The sequence below is a fragment of the Panicum virgatum genome, chromosome 9N (genome assembly GCF_016808335.1).
Source record: "Panicum virgatum strain AP13 chromosome 9N, P.virgatum_v5, whole genome shotgun sequence".
NCBI lineage: Eukaryota > Viridiplantae > Streptophyta > Magnoliopsida > Poales > Poaceae > Panicum > Panicum virgatum.
In genome coordinates, this window is record NC_053153.1 from 52,466,465 (window position 1) to 52,483,599 (window position 17,135).

General features: G+C 53.7%; 2 protein-coding genes and 1 pseudogene across 6 annotated transcripts; 1 reads left to right on the forward strand and 2 right to left on the reverse strand.

The window, feature by feature from the left end:
- Positions 1–1,759: 1,759 nt before the first annotated feature.
- Positions 1,760–4,141, reverse strand: LOC120688176 (annotated as a pseudogene).
- A 3,356-nt stretch (positions 4,142–7,497) lies between these two features.
- Positions 7,498–11,987, forward strand: LOC120688177. 5 transcript variants are annotated; one of them, XM_039970351.1, is made up of 6 exons: positions 7,498–7,653; positions 7,815–7,891; positions 8,033–8,161; positions 8,279–8,887; positions 8,969–9,109; positions 11,043–11,987. In XM_039970351.1, the coding sequence occupies exons 1-6, from the start codon at positions 7,524–7,526 to the stop codon at positions 11,853–11,855; spliced, it is 1,899 nt and encodes a 632-aa protein (XP_039826285.1). In that variant the 5' UTR covers positions 7,498–7,523; the 3' UTR covers positions 11,856–11,987. The 5 variants fall into 5 exon arrangements, with proteins under 5 accessions (XP_039826285.1, XP_039826288.1, XP_039826286.1 ...); XM_039970354.1 differs by having other exon boundaries at positions 7,518–7,653; positions 7,766–7,891; XM_039970352.1 differs by having other exon boundaries at positions 7,518–7,653; positions 7,766–7,891; positions 8,056–8,161.
- Positions 11,988–14,970: 2,983 nt separating this feature from the next.
- LOC120688179 (homeobox-leucine zipper protein HOX1-like) lies at positions 14,971–16,852 on the reverse strand. Its single transcript, XM_039970356.1, has 4 exons — positions 16,470–16,852; positions 15,957–16,327; positions 15,741–15,820; positions 14,971–15,622 (listed from the first exon to the last, which is right to left on the reverse strand). The coding sequence occupies exons 1-4, from the start codon at positions 16,672–16,674 to the stop codon at positions 15,322–15,324; spliced, it is 957 nt and encodes a 318-aa protein (XP_039826290.1). The 5' UTR covers positions 16,675–16,852; the 3' UTR covers positions 14,971–15,321.
- Between the last annotated feature and the right edge of the window lie 283 nt (positions 16,853–17,135).

A 17,135-nucleotide genomic window follows, 5' to 3' on the forward strand; every position in this document is an offset into this window, starting at 1 on the left:
TGTTAGAATATTCAATAGATAAGAATGTGCGAGATAATTAATTGTATGATTTATTCTTAAAATAACTCTAATTAGTCCGTGCGGGAGCACGGGTTGATAGGCTAGTGGGATCTAATTCAAATTCAACTTTTAAGTTTGTTTGTATTATTTATAAATGAAAACCTATATATTTTATTAATAAATCTATTTGGACCAGATCCTGACCAAAACTCACCACACAGTAAAAAAACAGTGATATCGACCTGGTAAAACCGACAGCATTTGAATAGCTGAATTACCAACAATGTACTAATTGAATCTAATAAAAATGATTTGGTTATATATTTGAGTTTGTACTGATAAAAGTTGATTGATGTACCAAAAAGAATGGCATCTAGTATTATCGTAACTCGTAAGCTAGCCTGTGAAAGCGCATGAGGTGACATACTGACAGCTAGATCAGCAGCTATTTTGAGATGGTATATTCTATTGTTACTACCAATCAGTAGCAAAATAAGCCGACTAAGGCCCTGTTTAGTTGCCAAATTTTTTCCTATAGTACTCATCACATCGAATCTTCGGACACATGTATGGAGCATTAAATGCAGTTGAAAAAATAATTAATTGCACAGTTCGACTGTAAATGATGTGATGAATCTTTTAAGTCTAATTAGTCCATAATTGGATATTAATTGCCAAATAACAACAAAAATGCTATAGTATCCAAATCCAAAAAATTTCACCAACTAAACGCAGCCTAAGCTAGTGGTCGCTTGAGGCAAAACAAATGCCTGATCAGCCAGCCACCAAGAGATTGATTGCAGAAGCCGATCGATCTCTTGGCCAAAAAAAATACGATCATGACTTGCATGAACAACACCTCCATTCATCACCTACATGCAGTGGCGGAGGACGACAAAAAATTTAGGTGTGGCGGCGTGTTGCCGGTCACACCTCGCCTCCAGCCGTTGGTCCCCCGCGCCCGCGCCGGCCACCGCTGCCACCCCGCGCCACTGCGGTGCTCGTCTTCTTCGCGCTCGAATTGTGCAGACCCGCTCCACCTCCACCACCACCGCTTCCCGCTGCCCCGTCGCCGGCGTTGACCCTGCTACCTCGACCGGCGGCCGCCGCCGGAGCCCGGAGAGAGAGAGAGACGGAGCTTGATGGCGCTCGACGCATCGCGGCGGAGCTCCCTGGCGCTCGAGTTCACCGCCGCGCCGCACCACTGACGGGATCTAGCACCGCGCTCGCCGGCGGAGGAAGGGGCCGCGAGGTATCCGGCAACGGAAGGCCCCGCGCCGCCGCCGCCCACCGCCGCAGCAGCCCCACGCGACAGCCGGGGGATGGGAGCTGAGCAGCCGGGGGGGTGCCGGGGCAGGGACGAGGGGCGACGCCGGCGAGAGGAGGCCCTCCCTCCAGCCCGCTCCCTCGCCGAGCCGCGGTCCGCCCCCGACACGCCGTGCTCTTCCCTCGCCCTCGCCCACGGTCCGTCCTCGCCGCGCCGTGCTCCACCCTCGCCCGCACCATGCTCCGCCCTCGCCGCATCGTGCTCCACCCTCGCCCGCACCATGCTCCGTCCTCGCCGCACCGTGCTCCACCCTCGCCCGCACCATGCTCCGCCCTCGCCGCGCCGTGCTCCGTCCGCGCTTCCGCCTCTCGCTGCTTCGGGGGCGGCTTCTCTTGAGCCAGCCATGGATGCGCCGCCACCACCAGCTCCTCCGCCCCTGGGCTTTAGGTATGGCGCGCGCCATACCGGGCCAGAACAGGCCCTCCACCCCTGCCTACATGAATGTTGTTTACAAGTGGTTCCAGGCAACTATCATATGCAGCATCCTTTTTTTCTCTGAAATCTGGATGATCCAGCTAGATAATAAGGCCCTGTTTAGTTGAAATGCAAAAAAAATTCGAAAGAATCTTTCTAATTTGAAGTACTAAATGAAGTCTGTTTATAAAACTTTTTGCACAGATGAGTTGTAAATCGCAAGACGAATCTAATGGTGCTAATTAATCTAGAATTAATCCATAATTAGTGGATGGTTACTGTAGCATCACTATTGCAAATCATAGATTAAGTAGGCTCATTAGATTCGTCTTGCGATTTACAATCCATCCATCCAAAAAGTTTTGTAAATAGACTTCATTTAGTACTCCATATATGTGTCGAAATATTCGATGTGACGTTTTTTTTTTGCGTTTAGGGGTTTATGGGGGTGGGAAGAGCCTAACTAAAACGAAAACAGTCGACCATCTCTGAAATCTGGATGATCACCTACTTGGCGTGGTGCTTGACGCCCCGCGGCCCCGCGGACTTCTTTATGGACTCGATTCTCTGCCGCCTGATCTGCTCCCTGAACCTGGCGATGAATTCCTCCGCCTTCTTGTCCACCTCGTTCTCGTCTACTTCCGGCGTCGACTCCCTCGGCGAGTTGGTCCTCGTCGAGTACGCGCCGACATCGTCGTCGTCGCTGCTCTCGGTGTCGTCCGAGGAGACGGCCACCCCACCCAAGATAGGATCGCTCACTGACCTCTCGTACTGGAACCTGGGAATGGACTGGTAGTCTCTGTAACCATACGACTCCTCCAATCCGTGCACGCCCACTGCGTCACGGCCATCGCCGGCGTCGTCAGGCAGTTCCTGGCTTTGGCCTTGAAGCCTGCGGGCTCCCTTGCCCTGACCGTTCTCACCGACTTAACAACTGAAGCCGACGACGAGTTGCCGCCGCCGTCGAAAGAGTTTCTTGGCTTTGCCGCCGAGGAGTTGTTGCCGCTGTGAGCAGAGGAGCTGAAGATTCCCGTGTTGGGCGAATAATGGTCTTCCCCTCGGCCTCTCATGCTGTGGTGCTGCAGCTCCTCCTTGAAGCTTTTCCCCACCGCCGTCCGGCGTTCGACCGCCGGGTGGTAGCCGTGGACAAGGAACGGGGGCGGAGGCGGAGGTGGTGCCGGCGGTGGCGAGGAGATGGACGAGGACCTGTACGGGCTCCTCCGCTTGGCGTAGTAGTCCTCCTCGCTGGCCTTGGCCAGCGTTTCTCTAGCCATGGACGACGCCGGGGAGAGCCTCTTGGGAGACGGCGAGGGGCTCGGCGACGCGGGCCGCCCGGCGTCGAGCCTCCCGGACCGCGACCGCCACGGGATCGGCGAAGGTAGCACGGTCTCGTCGCGGGCGCCGCCGGTCGAGGGGTCCTGAGAGCCCCGGCGCGGCCGCGCGCGCGGCGTCTCGCCACCGCCCGCGCTGGCGTCCTGCGCCGACTGCGGCTTCAGCGTCCGGACGGGCAGCGACAGCGGCGCCTGCGCGTCCGCGGCGTGCCCATTCCGCCCGCCGCCGCCGTTGGACACGACGACCACGGGCTCCTCGGGCCGGTGCAGCGCGCTCCAAGACCTCATCTTCTCCCTGCCACCGGGTGGACTTTCCGGCAGCACCTCCTCGTCCTCCTCGTCGTCGAACGGCGCGATCGAGTCCCTGAACATCCGCCACGCGTACCGCGCGTCCGCCTTGGCCGGCTCCGGTCCCGCGGCGGCGTCCTTCTCCGCGGCGGCGGCACCGGCGCGCCCATCGTCGGCGCTGTTCTTGCGGCTGAAGAGGCCGTACGAGACGGCGATCCCAACGAACAGCAGGTGCAGCAGCTCGCACGCCTTGGCGAGGAACGCCTGGCCGGCTCCCCCCGCCCCGGCCTCGGGCGCCGCGGGGAGGAGCGGCAGCAGCGCGACGCAGAGCGCGAGCAATGCCGCCCTGAACGGGAGGCTCTGCAGCACCGACGCGGCGGCTGCGGCCTGCTGCTGCGCTGCCATCGATCTCAAGAGGGGAAAAAAGGTGGGGAAGGAGAGAGAGAGGCGCCCAACGTGACGACCACCTCTTTTAAGCTTTTCTCTATGCCGCCGCGATCGCTTCGCTTTACTCCCCTGCTCGCCGTCGCGGCGGTGTGGCGGTCGATGCTCTGCTCCCTCGCCCCAAATAAAGTTGAGCTCCCCTTTATCTTCTCTCTCTCTCTCTCTGATGCTGCGCACTTATGCCCTTGTCACAGTGTGGATCGAACCCGGCGATCGATCGAGGTGGTCGTGGTATCTTTCTTGCTTGTTCCGGTGGCGGTTTGAGACGGTGGTGGAAGTCGGAGGAGGAAGGAGGAGAATCGCTTAGCGGGGAAGGGAGGAATTTGAAGGCGGGGAGAAAAGGGGGATAGATATAGACCCTCCGAGGTAGGACTAGGAGGACCCGGAGCTGCATGCGCATGCGTGGATTTTCTAGCGTGATGGTGAAGCGGCTGTCGTCGTCTTCTGAATTCCGATGCCATGCCTCCACGAGCATCTATCCACCGGCGCTGCCATTCAAAATTGTTCGTGGATGTTACGCGAACGAAGAAGTGGCTGTGGTAGATGGTAAAGGCATGGTCCAGTGGTTGGGTGGTACCACCCACATCCATGTGTTTATCCTGCTGGATGCCGATGATGAATCTCTGACGATGGGCTTGCACAACTCAAAAGCAGACCACGACGGCTGAGGGAACAGACCAGGTGGCAGAGTTCGCTTGGAACCATTTCCCTTCCATTCCGACCAAATTGAGGCCTGGTTTGGATTGTGGATTATGTTTTTTTTCTAAAGCTCCAGCCGATCAACGGAGAACAGATCCAGAGCGAGCATTCCGAAACGCATGGGTTGATCAAGCTAATTTGGCACTCCACAAGTCACCGTGCATATTTTTTCTTAACAAAAAAAAAGGCGAAAAGGGCATGCACGCACGCACAGCAGCACACCGGTGCTATGGCTGGCCACTGCGCTCGTAGCGACCACACCATCGGTAAAACTGAGCAGCCACACTGGGAAGTGGGAACAGCGCGCGGCGGATCTGCATATGCACCACGCGAGGAGGACGCGGCTCCAGATCGGAGCGGTCGCATATAGAGTGTACGATACGGCGCGACGTGGATTCGGGATTCCCCCGCCTGCTTTTGGCTCCCGTAAGCTAGCTACAGAGAGTGCTCTGTATCTCTCGCTCATGCCGCGCCATGTGGGGATCGCGCTCGCGCGTGTGGATGGACGCCGCCGGTCAGAAACCCCCCGGCTCCTCGCCACACTTTTGCTCCCCCGTTGATCTCGCCGAGGCGAGCACGGGGAATGGGATGTGCCCATGCTTTCCTCCTTTCGCCGGGGTCGGGGCGTCGGGTCGGTCTCCTCCTTTCACCTGGTCTCGACTCTGAAACCCCAGAGTCATGCTCGTTTGCCCAAACCTCACGCACGCCGACCTTGACGGTTCAACGAAATTTTAGTGGATGTTTACAGGAGAAACCGAGATTCTAGTTTGCTTGCTTTCACCTTGTAGTTCATGCACCTGTGGCTGATCGTCGTTGAACAAGTGCGACTCCTTTTTATCCATCTGCGAATTGGATTCAGTTCTGTCAGCGGAGCGTCGCCCTGCTACTGAACTCCGGGGAACACACTGAGATTTCAGCTCACTAAACAAAATCCCTTGCTGCTGAAAGTTTCTAGTGGCCCGGGTTTTTTTTAATTAAGGCTGCGAACTTTTGAGCCTCTTATCGCATCGGAATCAGATGTGCGCCACGTCCTTCGGCGGTCAGCGAATCCTGAACCTAAAGCGTAAGCACGCAGCTAATGATGAAGCATGCAGCTCACTAATAAACTGCCAAAAGCTAAAGCAAACGGGCACGATTGGAGCCGGCAGAAGCTTATCCCATCGGCTTAAACAAACAGCTTGGGGTTGGGGATTAGTCTCTTAAGCAGAGAATCAGTCCGTGTCAGTTGTCACGAGCACAGGTTCGGGCGCTAAGAGTAGTGATCTTCTTGCTCAAAGAAATGCGAGGCTACTACTAGTTCAGTGCGATTCCAAGGGGAGAGCACGGCAGGAGTTCAGTTTGCCTAGTTCTTACGCGGGACCATGAGCCGGGGGACGGCAGTGTGGTTGCCGTTGCGCCGGAGTAGATGATGGCGTCCGATCAACGCGAGCGATCTGATGGTGGGATAAATCTAACAGGGGGCAGAAAGGATGTGTTTAGATCCCACAAAAACTCCAAACTTTCTATCACATCGAAATCACATCGAAACATTAAATATAACAAACGACCCATGCATTGAGTACTAAATGTAGGTAATTAAAAAAACTAATTGCATAGTTTTGATGTACGTTGCGAGACGAATCTTTTGAGCCTAGTTAGGTCATGGTAAGACAATATTTACCATAAACAAACGAAATGTGCTACAGTGTGCTACAGTGCCCCCGATGCGACTTTTTCTACCCGTTTTCTAGGGATCTAAACACAACCTAAAGTTGGAAAATTCAGTCGACGCCACTGCATCAGCTGATGGGACGGGTCAGATTCACCCCATCAGAGAACCCAGAACCCATCGTCTTTCTGCAGGGCAACGGAGGCGCAACCTTATACTCGACATTACTGTTTTTTTTATTTTGATGTCGGAAGGTCCTGTTTGCCACTACATGGTACATAACATATATGGAGTACTTTTTTTTGAAAGGGGAATATAGAGTTTGATTGGTTGGCTTTTAAAATGTTGGCATGTCAAAATATGAGCAAGTCCATAAATTTTGGCACTGATTTGGTTGAAGGCTAAAAAAGCAGTCCAGCTAGCCAAATGCTATTCTAAATTTACTAAAATTTTGGTAAAAAAATTGTCAAACATATTAGCATGCCAATATTTTACTAGCATCCAACCAAACGGACCCAATATATTTTAGCAACCAAGCTTATTTTACCTATGCTTATTTTACCGTGATAATAGGCTTGTCATTTCTTTGGATTTTGTTTGCCTGTTATCAAGGTCAGACCGAACTCACTCACTGGCTCACTGCACGATTTGATTTTCTGCGATTGGGCCCAGGGAGGCCTTTACGCCTGGTTGGGCCGGAACTCCTATGGGCTGAAGGGGTAGAGGACCGACCAGCAAGACGGTTGGGGAAAAAACAAAGATTCGCCGGGTCCATCGCCTCCTTGCTTGCCCATCGGTCGGATCGCCGCCGCGGCCATCACCTCGCCGACACCGGCGATTACTCGCCCAACGAGTATGGAATTTTGAAGAGCATGTTTAGTTCTTGAAAATTCTCACTTGCTAGTAACTTATAATATTTGACTACTAATTTGAAATATTAAATGTGAATAACTGACAAAACTCATTCCATAACCCCTGAATGAAATCGCGAGACGAATCTAATAAACTTAATTATGCAATGATTAGACAATGTTGTGCTATAGTAACCAACCTCTAATAACAGATTAATTAACTTTAATAGATTGGTCTTGCGATTTCCCGTCCATCTGTATAATTAATTTTATAATTAATTTATATTTAATACTTCTAATTAGTGGTCAAACGGCACTTAAACTAAACGGCCCCATGGTGGCTACCTATGCATCGACGGATTACCACTGTGTGGGACAGGAATTAGCGGTGAGACAAGATTCTTCAGTGGTGGGGCCCGCAGGACGTCGAGATGCGTGAGGACTGTCCGGGACGTGGCCCCGGTTCACCAGGTCCGATGGGACACGGGCTGCTTGTACACGCCTTGCACTGCCAAGTGGTGATGTGGCCATCCCCTTCCCTCGCTCATCTCCCATCAGTGACTCAGTTCATCGGCACCTGGAGGTCCTCAATCTCTCCGATCTTCGCCGGCGCCATCCTCCCCTGTAGCATTTCGCCTCAAAGACTTCCCTGTAGGATTCCGATATGCTTTCGCTGCCTACTAATTTGATAAAAGAAAAGCATTCTGTGATGGTTTTCTCATGGAAAGTTGGGGTATTGATGTGCTTGAAGCTGCATATGTAGGGACGGCATGTCGGCATCTCAGTTTGTGTGTTTGCAACTTTGCATCCAGGGAAATTTTGTTTGACGAGGAAGAAGCAACAGAAGGGATCAGGCCCTGGGAACCCACCATCAGAGCTGAGCATTAAGGTGACTGAATCTTTCTTATTCTTTCATCTTTCAACGTCACATGGATCGAGATCGATCCTTGTCTGGGTAGAATAGTTAGAGCTTCATTTCTATGGGTTTGGCACTTGGGCTCCGGCACAAGTTGTAACAAGCGGATTTCAGATTACTTGTTGCTGCGATCACAGTTCTGAAGAGGAGGAGAAACAGATGGGCAGGGCTGGTTTAAGAAGGAAATGCAGGTCAAGAAAATCAGGGGCACGGAGCAACAACAGCAATGCACAGGCCGACAAGGTGATAAAAAAATACGCACCTGCCTTCTCCCAACTACCTGCACAAAATTTCTCTTTTCTTGTCAGTTGTAGGTGAGTTCGGTGACACATCAGCATGCACTATGTTTGTGTTCTTCAGGAGCCACGGCACCGTGCATCACCCATCAGGATCGTGAGGCTGTACCCTCACCTTACCCCGGAACAGCGCAAGATGATAGAGGATGCAGGCTTTGGAGGCCTCCTGAAAATCAGCTGCCCGACATTCCCTTGGGGGTTCTGCGGTTGGCTCCTCCGGCGATTCGACACCGACTACTGTGAGCTGTTGATCAAGGGTCGGGGAAGGATTCCGGTCACCTGCGACAGCGTGCATAGAGTGCTGGGCATCCCGAACGGCGGGGGTGATGTCAAGTACTGCTTGGACGACAAGGCCATCGCCTTCATGTTCGACAAGCTCGGTGTTACAGACAGCTACTCGCCAACCATCAAAAGCCTAGAAAATTCCCTCAAGCACATGAAGCCCGCAGACGAGCATTTCCTCCGGACGTTCATGGTGCTTGTGATCTCAGGCTTCCTTTGCCCGACCACTGGTCTAAGAATCAGCCCCCGTTGCTTCCCGGCATTGGTGGACATTGGGTTGATCAGGGACAGGGAGCTGAATTGGTGCAAGTTTGTTGTGGAGCAGCTCAGGAAGTCTATAAGCGCATATGGCAGGAAGAACAGTGTGCCGGGCTGCCTTTTCTACCTTGTGGTGAGCACTCTTTGCATCAGTAGCTTGGAGGAAAAAATAACATTTATCCTCTCTGATATAGCTTTACCAATTTTGCTGTACATTCTGTATCTAGATTCACTTGATACCCGTGACATACAAATTCCCGATGGAACACCAAGGATTTCAGCATGGAACAAGGAGCTTGTTAACAAAGTCATTGAGATGGACATGAAGGACAATGGCTCTTTCGGAAAATGCCTTGTAAGTTTTTTCTGTACGACTGTACCACTCTTCGTCTGAAAGGGAAGCGTACTTCTATCTCTTAGGAACTTATGATCCTACTCTGTATTTGCTTCCAACATTGCATGCAGTTGAAAAAGAAGGCTCCTGATAACATTAAATCTAAGGCTGTGTTTGGTTATTTTCGTGCACGTTTTTCGAGAAGAGAATCTCGCATGCATGGAGTACTAAATGAAGTCTATTTGCAAAACCTTTTCAGGGATGGGTGTAATTTTTTGAGACAAATCTAATGTCGGTAATTAATTGATGATTTGCTACAATAATGCTACAGTACTATCCTCTAATCATGCGGTCAAAGGCCTCATTAGATTCGTCTCGCGATTTACACGGGAGGTTGTGGAGGTGGTTTTGTAATTAGACTTTATTTAATACTCGTAATCAGTGGTCAAAGTAGGGTGAAAAATCTTTCACCCTACAACCAAACACGGCCTAAGGGTGCATCAAGGGCGTCTGCCATCCTTGGAGGCGCCCCAGAAATAGCAGATTTTGTGTCAGCAAATGTCGCGGCCGGGTACAGTGCACAGGTAACATGAGTCCAACAAGAACTTGCATTTTTTAGATGCAAATCGACGATTGCCTTTCGTCTACAGTGTTTTGCCTCTCCTTCGCACAGCACCGTCTCCAACAAAGCGCTGCATTTCCTTCCCCCGACGCCGCCATCCGCAGCTTCATTCAACCGGCGTCGTCGAAGCGGCCGTCGCGCGCGGCGAGGAAGGCGAGAAGGAGGCGGAGGTCCGCGGCCGCGCCGGCGTCCCCGTTCGCCACGGCAGCAAGAGCAGGCCGCGCCCGAACCCCGCCCACGCCCACGGGCTCGCGCCTCCAAGCTCCTCCCCACTCGTCCCTTGCTCCGTGCACGCCGGCCCCCTGCTCGTCCACCGGCCGCCGCGCCTCCGTGCGCACCTGCCGGTCCTCATCGCGCCCCGGCGACCCCGCCCCTCCGCCGCCGGCCTCCCGCGCCGCGGCCTGCGCGGCTTGGCTCCTCCCGCCGGCCCCGCGCTCAGCCGTCGGGCCGCCACCGCCTCGACTCCTCCGCCGCCGCCAGACATGAGCAGGAGGGAGAGCAGGGGACGAGGCGGCGGAGGGAGGAAGGCAGGGAGCCCAAGCCGCGCGGGGCCCCTGCTCCGGCGCCCCTCCCCTAGAGCTCGCGGCCGCCGGCCCTGGAGCTCCGGCCCCGGACGCACGACTCCTCCCCTGCTCCTCCTCCGCCGGCGAGCCGTTGCGACGTGCGGCCCCTCCGATCCCCTGCACCTCTTCCGTCGGCCGGCGGCGAGCGGCGGCGCCTCCCCTGCTCCTCCTCCACCGGCGAGCGGCGGCGGACGCCCAGGGCCAGCTCCTCCTCTGCTCCCTCCATCGCCGGCAGCGGCGGCGGCCCTCTGCTCCTCCCCGAGCGCGGTGCGGCAGCCCTCTGCTCCCCCTTCCCCCTCTCGGCCGCTGCAGCGGAGCTCGCGTGCGCGCCGGCCGTTGGGGAAGCCGCAGTGTCTGCCCAGGAGCAGCGGCGGAGGCCATGGCGTGGCAGAGCGGAGGAGCAGCGGCGGCGAGGCCCGCGCACGGCGGCTTGGCGGCCGGCCATCCGCCTGCTCCCCCTGCGCGCCGCCGGCCGCCTCGCGCCCCGCTCGCCCCGGGCGCCGCACTCGCCCCGGCCGTCGTGATGCATTTGAGGAGAGAGAGTGTGTGTATATTTGCATTGTCTCTCTCCTAGGCAGTTTCCCTTCGCTTTTGCGTCGCCTGTTGGAGAAGGCGCAGGATATGCACAGTACCGAGAGGAGATGCAATTTCCATTTGCCTCGCGTGATTCCTCGTCTGTTGGGGTCAGTTTATAGCTAGATTTATCCGGCATCATTTCCTTGGAACTCTATAACTGAATTTGTGCTTTTGCACATGTTTTGGACTGTAGAAGAAAGAGGTGTTATGCAATGCAGTAGGCAAGCTTTGTGCAAGTATGACAATCGCTCTCTCAAAGTTCATGCATGAGGTCTCTGCACTCGAAGGCAATAGTGGAGAGGCCAGCAGAGATCGCACTCCTGCTCTTGTAGAAAATAACAATGTCAATAATGTGGAGGACAATGACAGCCAAGAGGAGGAAGACGTGCTCCCAGACGATAGTTCTGAGTTGCCAACCGAGGATACAAAAGACACATCTGCCGAGGTGTTTGGAGATGAAAGCTCAGTGGATGGAGGTAGCACGGACGATGACTCTGAGGATGATCCTGACTGGGATGAAGACGAGTTCAATAGCAGCAAGAAGAAACGTGTTAGAACTGAGCCTGGAGATGGAGCGGCCAAATCTGAAAAAGGGACAGTCAAAGGTCCAGGACATGATTCAGACACCGCAAAGGAAAATCAAGAAGCAGGGAATGGGTGCACTGAAGAGCATAAAAATCTTATGAAGCGAACTTTGGCCTGTGTCGATGGGGGTACGTCGTCGCACACAAGGAGCACACGCCAGAAAACCAGCGAAAAAAGCAATGTCGTTGTGGAGAAGACAGCAGTTCAGACCCCCGGCAGCCGGCTTCATGGCGGTGGAAGGCCGTGCAGTTCTGGCCCGGGGCTTTGTGATGATGGGACACCCTTGAAGGTGGAGAAGATGGACAAGATGCATGTCATTGATTTGTGTACTCCGACAAGCTCAGAGAGCGACTGCGTTGTCCTTAAGACGCAGAAAATCCTTCTTCTGTTGATGGCCCGAAACGGGCCTCATGAGTCATGACTCGCATCACAGTAGCTGAAATGATCCTGAAACATGTGTTCTTAGAGATGTTGGTTTGTCAGTTAAGGTTCAGTTGGGTCACTTCATGTGTTGTAAAAATTCAGAATAAGTTGACCTGTTATTGGCTGCATACTTCTCTTTGTCGATGCAAAGCATTTGCAAACTCGACTTGGTTGCAAAACGAAACTAGAAAATGTAGATTTAGCTAATCAAGTAGTGTTTCCATTTATGAGAGGATCTTGTGCCAAGCTTGCTCATAACAGCAGGCGCCTCCGGTCTCCTACAATACTGGAGTGCAAGTTTAGCTAAACAATGCTGGTAAGCTAGTCTGAACTTTCACTGAACCGAGCAACTTCAGTCGAGAATTTTGACCGTGTTCATTCAATCTAGTCTAAAACTGAATATTCTGAACAGAGCAATGCAGTCCGAATTTCGGACAAATACCCATACCCTAAATTTTTGTTAGGCTCTAAAGCAGTTGAGATAATTTTCATTATGGTATGAGATGATTCGTCATCCTTTGTACAAGATTGCTTCAATTGGTAGGCTGTAATGTGACATCGTACATGGTTTTATCGCTGACTTCCGAAGGAAGAAGTGCAAGATGGAGGTGTTTAGTTTGTTCAGGCTGCCACTTTGGTTCTTTCAGATATATGTTCTGAAGGTTCAGCAATATGTCAGCGTTTACTGCATTGACTTGAATACAAGATGAGGGCATGCGTGATGCGTTGCATTCGTTTTTCTGTGTGCAGTGAGAGATTGGTGTACTTTTGCCCAAAAGAAAACCTGCTACTCTGCAAGAAACTGGCATGCTTAGGTGGTACATGAGAAGGGCTGCGCAAAATGTCCTGGATGCAGCAACTTCCCTCTGGAATTGTGACCGTGTTCGTCCAGTTTAGTCTGAATCAGCGGACCTGGGTATACTCTGGACAGAAGAATTGAGTCTGAATTTCCTTGAGTCAAAATAGTACTATGGAGGGGAGGATACCGGAGATGGTGGTGAACTGGTGATCAAGCGTCGAAACCGACTACTGAAGATTCCTGACAAGAAATTGTAACCAGCGCACGGAATTTACAAGTAAGGAAGCTTTCCAGTTTGCTAAACTGACACGACTTGTAATAGTAGTTGCAGGAGCCCAGTATCAGGATATGAGCCACAGGCCCACAACACGGCCACCACTTGGCCCACTGCAAAAAAAGAACAACGATGTAGATTATGCTGAACAATCGCTGCAGCAGCGGCAGTGTGCCATCAGCCCATCACCCCAGTTAGAGGCTTCATCGATCTGTGTTCGCCCACGCTTTTCTTTGCTCCAGAAAAAGCCTGAGAAGGAAAAGGGAGAACCAAGAAAAAATACAGACGGGTCCCAGAATGATTAGGCATTTAGCGGTAACCAGCACTCTGCAGCCTTTCTAATAAGGAGCTTTGTGCAGGCAAACACCATGGCCGCAAAAGACTGTCACAGGACAACTGCACTAGTAGTACTAGTAAAGTACCATGATTACCCACCTGTTCAGCTTGGAAACCTTCAACGCGGGAAAAGATTCAGTGGAGTGGCCGCAAAAGCAGGCAGGCAGGCAGGCAGGGGAGCAAGGTGTCCCGGGGTCAGAACCCGGAGGCCAGGCCAGCTCCCTACCATCAGTAGCTTGGCTTGCATGCAGCTCTGGCTCCCGGAGTTAAGCTGAGGCCCTCCGCGTGGGCTCCCCCGGGTCAACACCCATCGCCCCCCCCCCCCTCTCTCGCTCCAACTCCATTACATTATTAGCGGCGCATCATCGGTGGCACGCATCTCTGTCTGGCAATGGCAAATGATTAGGGCACGGCGGTGGGGGCGGCCGGGCGGGTGAGCGGATACGCGTGTGCAGACTGCAGGGGGCGCGCGCGCCTTGTTTCAGTGTCCCCGCTCACATGGGGTGCTGGGGGGAACGGTGGTTAGCGGCTAGATTAGATTAGTGCCGGATTAGATTAGGCCACCAGGGTCTACTGCTAGTTCTATTATAGTATACTCTGTTCTGATGTCGATGAGAAGAAGGTGCGCGCACGCGCGCCCGCCCGCCCGGATCTAACCAAGATTGCGTTGCCCCCCTCCCCTCGCTGACGAGGGCGTAGCCAAATCATGCAGGCACACCGCACACCTGCGCCTACTTAAGCTATAGTTTAATGGCAGCGGTTGCGCTAATGCTGGAGCTAGTGGTGCTCGTGGCATTGCTAATCTAATCTTCGTTACTTCTCGAAAAAAACACACACGATCTGTTTGGTCCGTAGGATCTCCACACGCGTCCTTCTCGACCTGGCCCCTGTCGCTGGGATCCTGCGATTGATTTTTCGTCCTGGAGATCTTTTTTTTTCTTTTTGAAAAACTGTTCTGGAGATTTGAATCCAGCTTACGTTCTTTTCGGTCAGATTCGACAGGATTTTTTTTTCGCCGTAGCACGCGGCAGAGAATATACTCGACTCGTGAGATTTGACTGACCGGAAGTTCGTCGCTGAAAGCGTAGGCCTGCCGGCTCATTTCAGACGGCGCCACCCGGCTGCGGGCTGCCTGCCTGCTAGTTCAGCGGCACATGTGAATCCTGCCGTGCTGCGTTCGCCGCGACCAGAGGCAACCAAAGAAAAAACCGCCCTGTTTTTCTTCGCTTCTCGTGGTCTGGTGGATGGCACCAGCCTTTCAGCTCCGCGCCTGTGGGTTCCTTCGGTTTTCCTGGATGGAGATGCTACTTGTCACTTGTCAGGAACGCTTCAACGATAAGAACACGGCGAGGAAAAGATGGAGGGAGGTTTCCTCATCGGACTCCAACATCAGCATCGATCAGAAACTTCATCAGACTTTAATGCGACGCAAGGAAAAGAAAGACCATCTGGGTAACAGTCCCTCTTGACAATTTTCTTATAGAGCATAATCATTGCACTAATCCAATGATTGCATAGAGGTCGGAATTCCGAAATGTATGTTGGATTTGAAAGTTGTCTTCAAGAATTGTGCTTCGACTTTGAAATCTGAACAAGCATCAGAGCCAAGCGAACACATATCAACAACCGACATCGTCGACAGAGGTTTCACATGCCTGCCTCGAAAGAGATGGTGTACATATAGCACCCAAGTAGATACAGAGGTTAATAAACAAGCACATGAGCATGTATATCTGCAAAGTACTAAAACCATTTGCTTCACTTATGAGTACACAAAGAAGAGCAAGACATTGTCTATTTTGAGCAAATAAGACAGTGCCAAAAAAACAAAGATTATAGGACGAAAATTAAAAACTAAACTGCTGGTATAAAGACAAATCCAACCAACCTAATCAATACTGTAATTAGCAAGCACATCTCATGCCATATTAGTAGAGTACTACTAGCAGTGGCTAACCAAAACCAAACCAGCCACCAACGTTTTTTTTTCTACAACCACCGGCGGTTCCACCGCTGCTGGGGTTCGGGGGGCGCGTCTGCTTGATGAGTCGATGATCATGACCTCCGGGCCGGGCCGTCGACGAACACGGGCCGCACGGGGACGGGGCCCCAGGGCAGCCCCGTGGGCGCGGGGCGGGCGGCGCGGCCGGCCTCGTCGGCGGTGGCGAGGCGCTCGCAGGAGGGGCACATGGTGAGGGTGGTGGGCGGCGGCATGCGCGCGTACTGGTGCGGCGCGACGAGCTTGAGCGCGCGCAGCTCCGCCACCTCCCGCTGCAGCCGCCGGTTCTCCTCCGTCAGCGTCTCGCAGCAGCGCTTCAGGAACTCGCAGTCCACCTCCGTCTGCTTCAGCTTCGTCCTGGTCGATTTGATTACCGGTTGGTTAGCAACGGATCAATGGGGTGATTAAATAATAAACAGATGAAATCATCAGGTTAATTCGTAGTAATTAATGGGTTTAATTGTTTCTTTACTACCTGGCCCTGCGGTTCTGGAACCAGACCTCGACCTGGCGCGGCTTCAGGTTCAGCTGCTTCGCCAGCGCCGCCTTCTGCTTCTGAGAAAGAGACGATGCAGGAAAACACCATCAGATTTTATTTTTTAAGATAATCTGCGATGTCCCGAGGGTTGAAGATTGGTTGGTGTTGGAATTCTGAAAATGGTCAGGAGTCGGGAGTGATTATTATACGTACGGGGTTGAGGGTGTTGTGCTCTTTGAAGCTCTCCTCGAGGACGGCGGCCTGGTCCTTGGACAGGCGGAGCTTCTTACGCGACCCGCCGCCGGCGCCAGAGTCCTCGTCGTCGCTGCCGACGCCTCCGCCGCCGGCCCTCGGGGTCTGGTCGCCCCCGCTCCTCGTCGCTGCGGCCCGCTTCCCGCTGAGGCTGGACAGCGTGCTGTTGGGCGACGACGCGGCGGGCTCCTCGTCCTCGCTGCAGCTTCCCCTCCGGGCCTCCCCGGCCGGCGCCCGGTTCACGTCGATGCCCCGCAGGAACGGCATCTCGTGGCCGTGGCACGCCGCCACCGCGCCCGGCTGCTGCTTCCTCTCCAAAGATCGATCCATCCCTGCATGCAGGCACGCCCGGTCGATCTCGGTCAGTATTTGAACGCCACTCGATCGGTGTGTCTCTAGATCGGGGGAAAAAAAATAAACCGCGACGCATGCATGTGTAGCAGCCTAGTCTGCTCCTAAAATAGCAGTGCTCACCGGAGGAGGGGGAGAAGAAGAGACCGGCGCCGCTCCACCACTGCGGCTGCGGCGGCATCGGCGGCGCGGGGTGGGAGGAGATGGGCGCGACGCTGATAGCTCGCTGCGGCGGCGGCTCGACAGGGTGCGCGGTGGCGATGCTCAGGCTGAGGCTGAGCCCGAGCCCGTGCTGCTCCTGATCCCTCGCATTAACCATCATCTCCATCGATGGCTACTCTGAACTCGGGGCTTCTCCGGGAAACCGGAGGCTGCGTGCAGTCTTGCAGACAAAGAGACGGTGGGTCGATCGACCTCGGTGTGGTGCCTGGTCTGGCAATGAGAGAGGGAGGGTAGAGAGGGTGTTGCTTTTAAAAGAGCGCACAGGAGAGAGAGAGAGAGAGAGATCATTAGCGGAGTGATGGCGTAAATCAAGTGATATTTTGTGGGGCGGAGGAAAGGTCAAAATATCATAATAGTAGGAGGCAAAGGAAAACAAAAAAAATGAAGGCCTGGAGTGGAGGAGCGCTGATGATGATGAGGTGTTAGCAGGCGCGTCACCCTCGCCGGCGCAGCCCAATCATCAGCTCGATCAGCCGAGCCTCGCTCTCGCCCTGGCCGTGGGGGTCCGGCACGTAGCGCGCGGTGGCGCCTCTTTTGACTTGTCCCCGCCGCGATCGCGATCGCGAT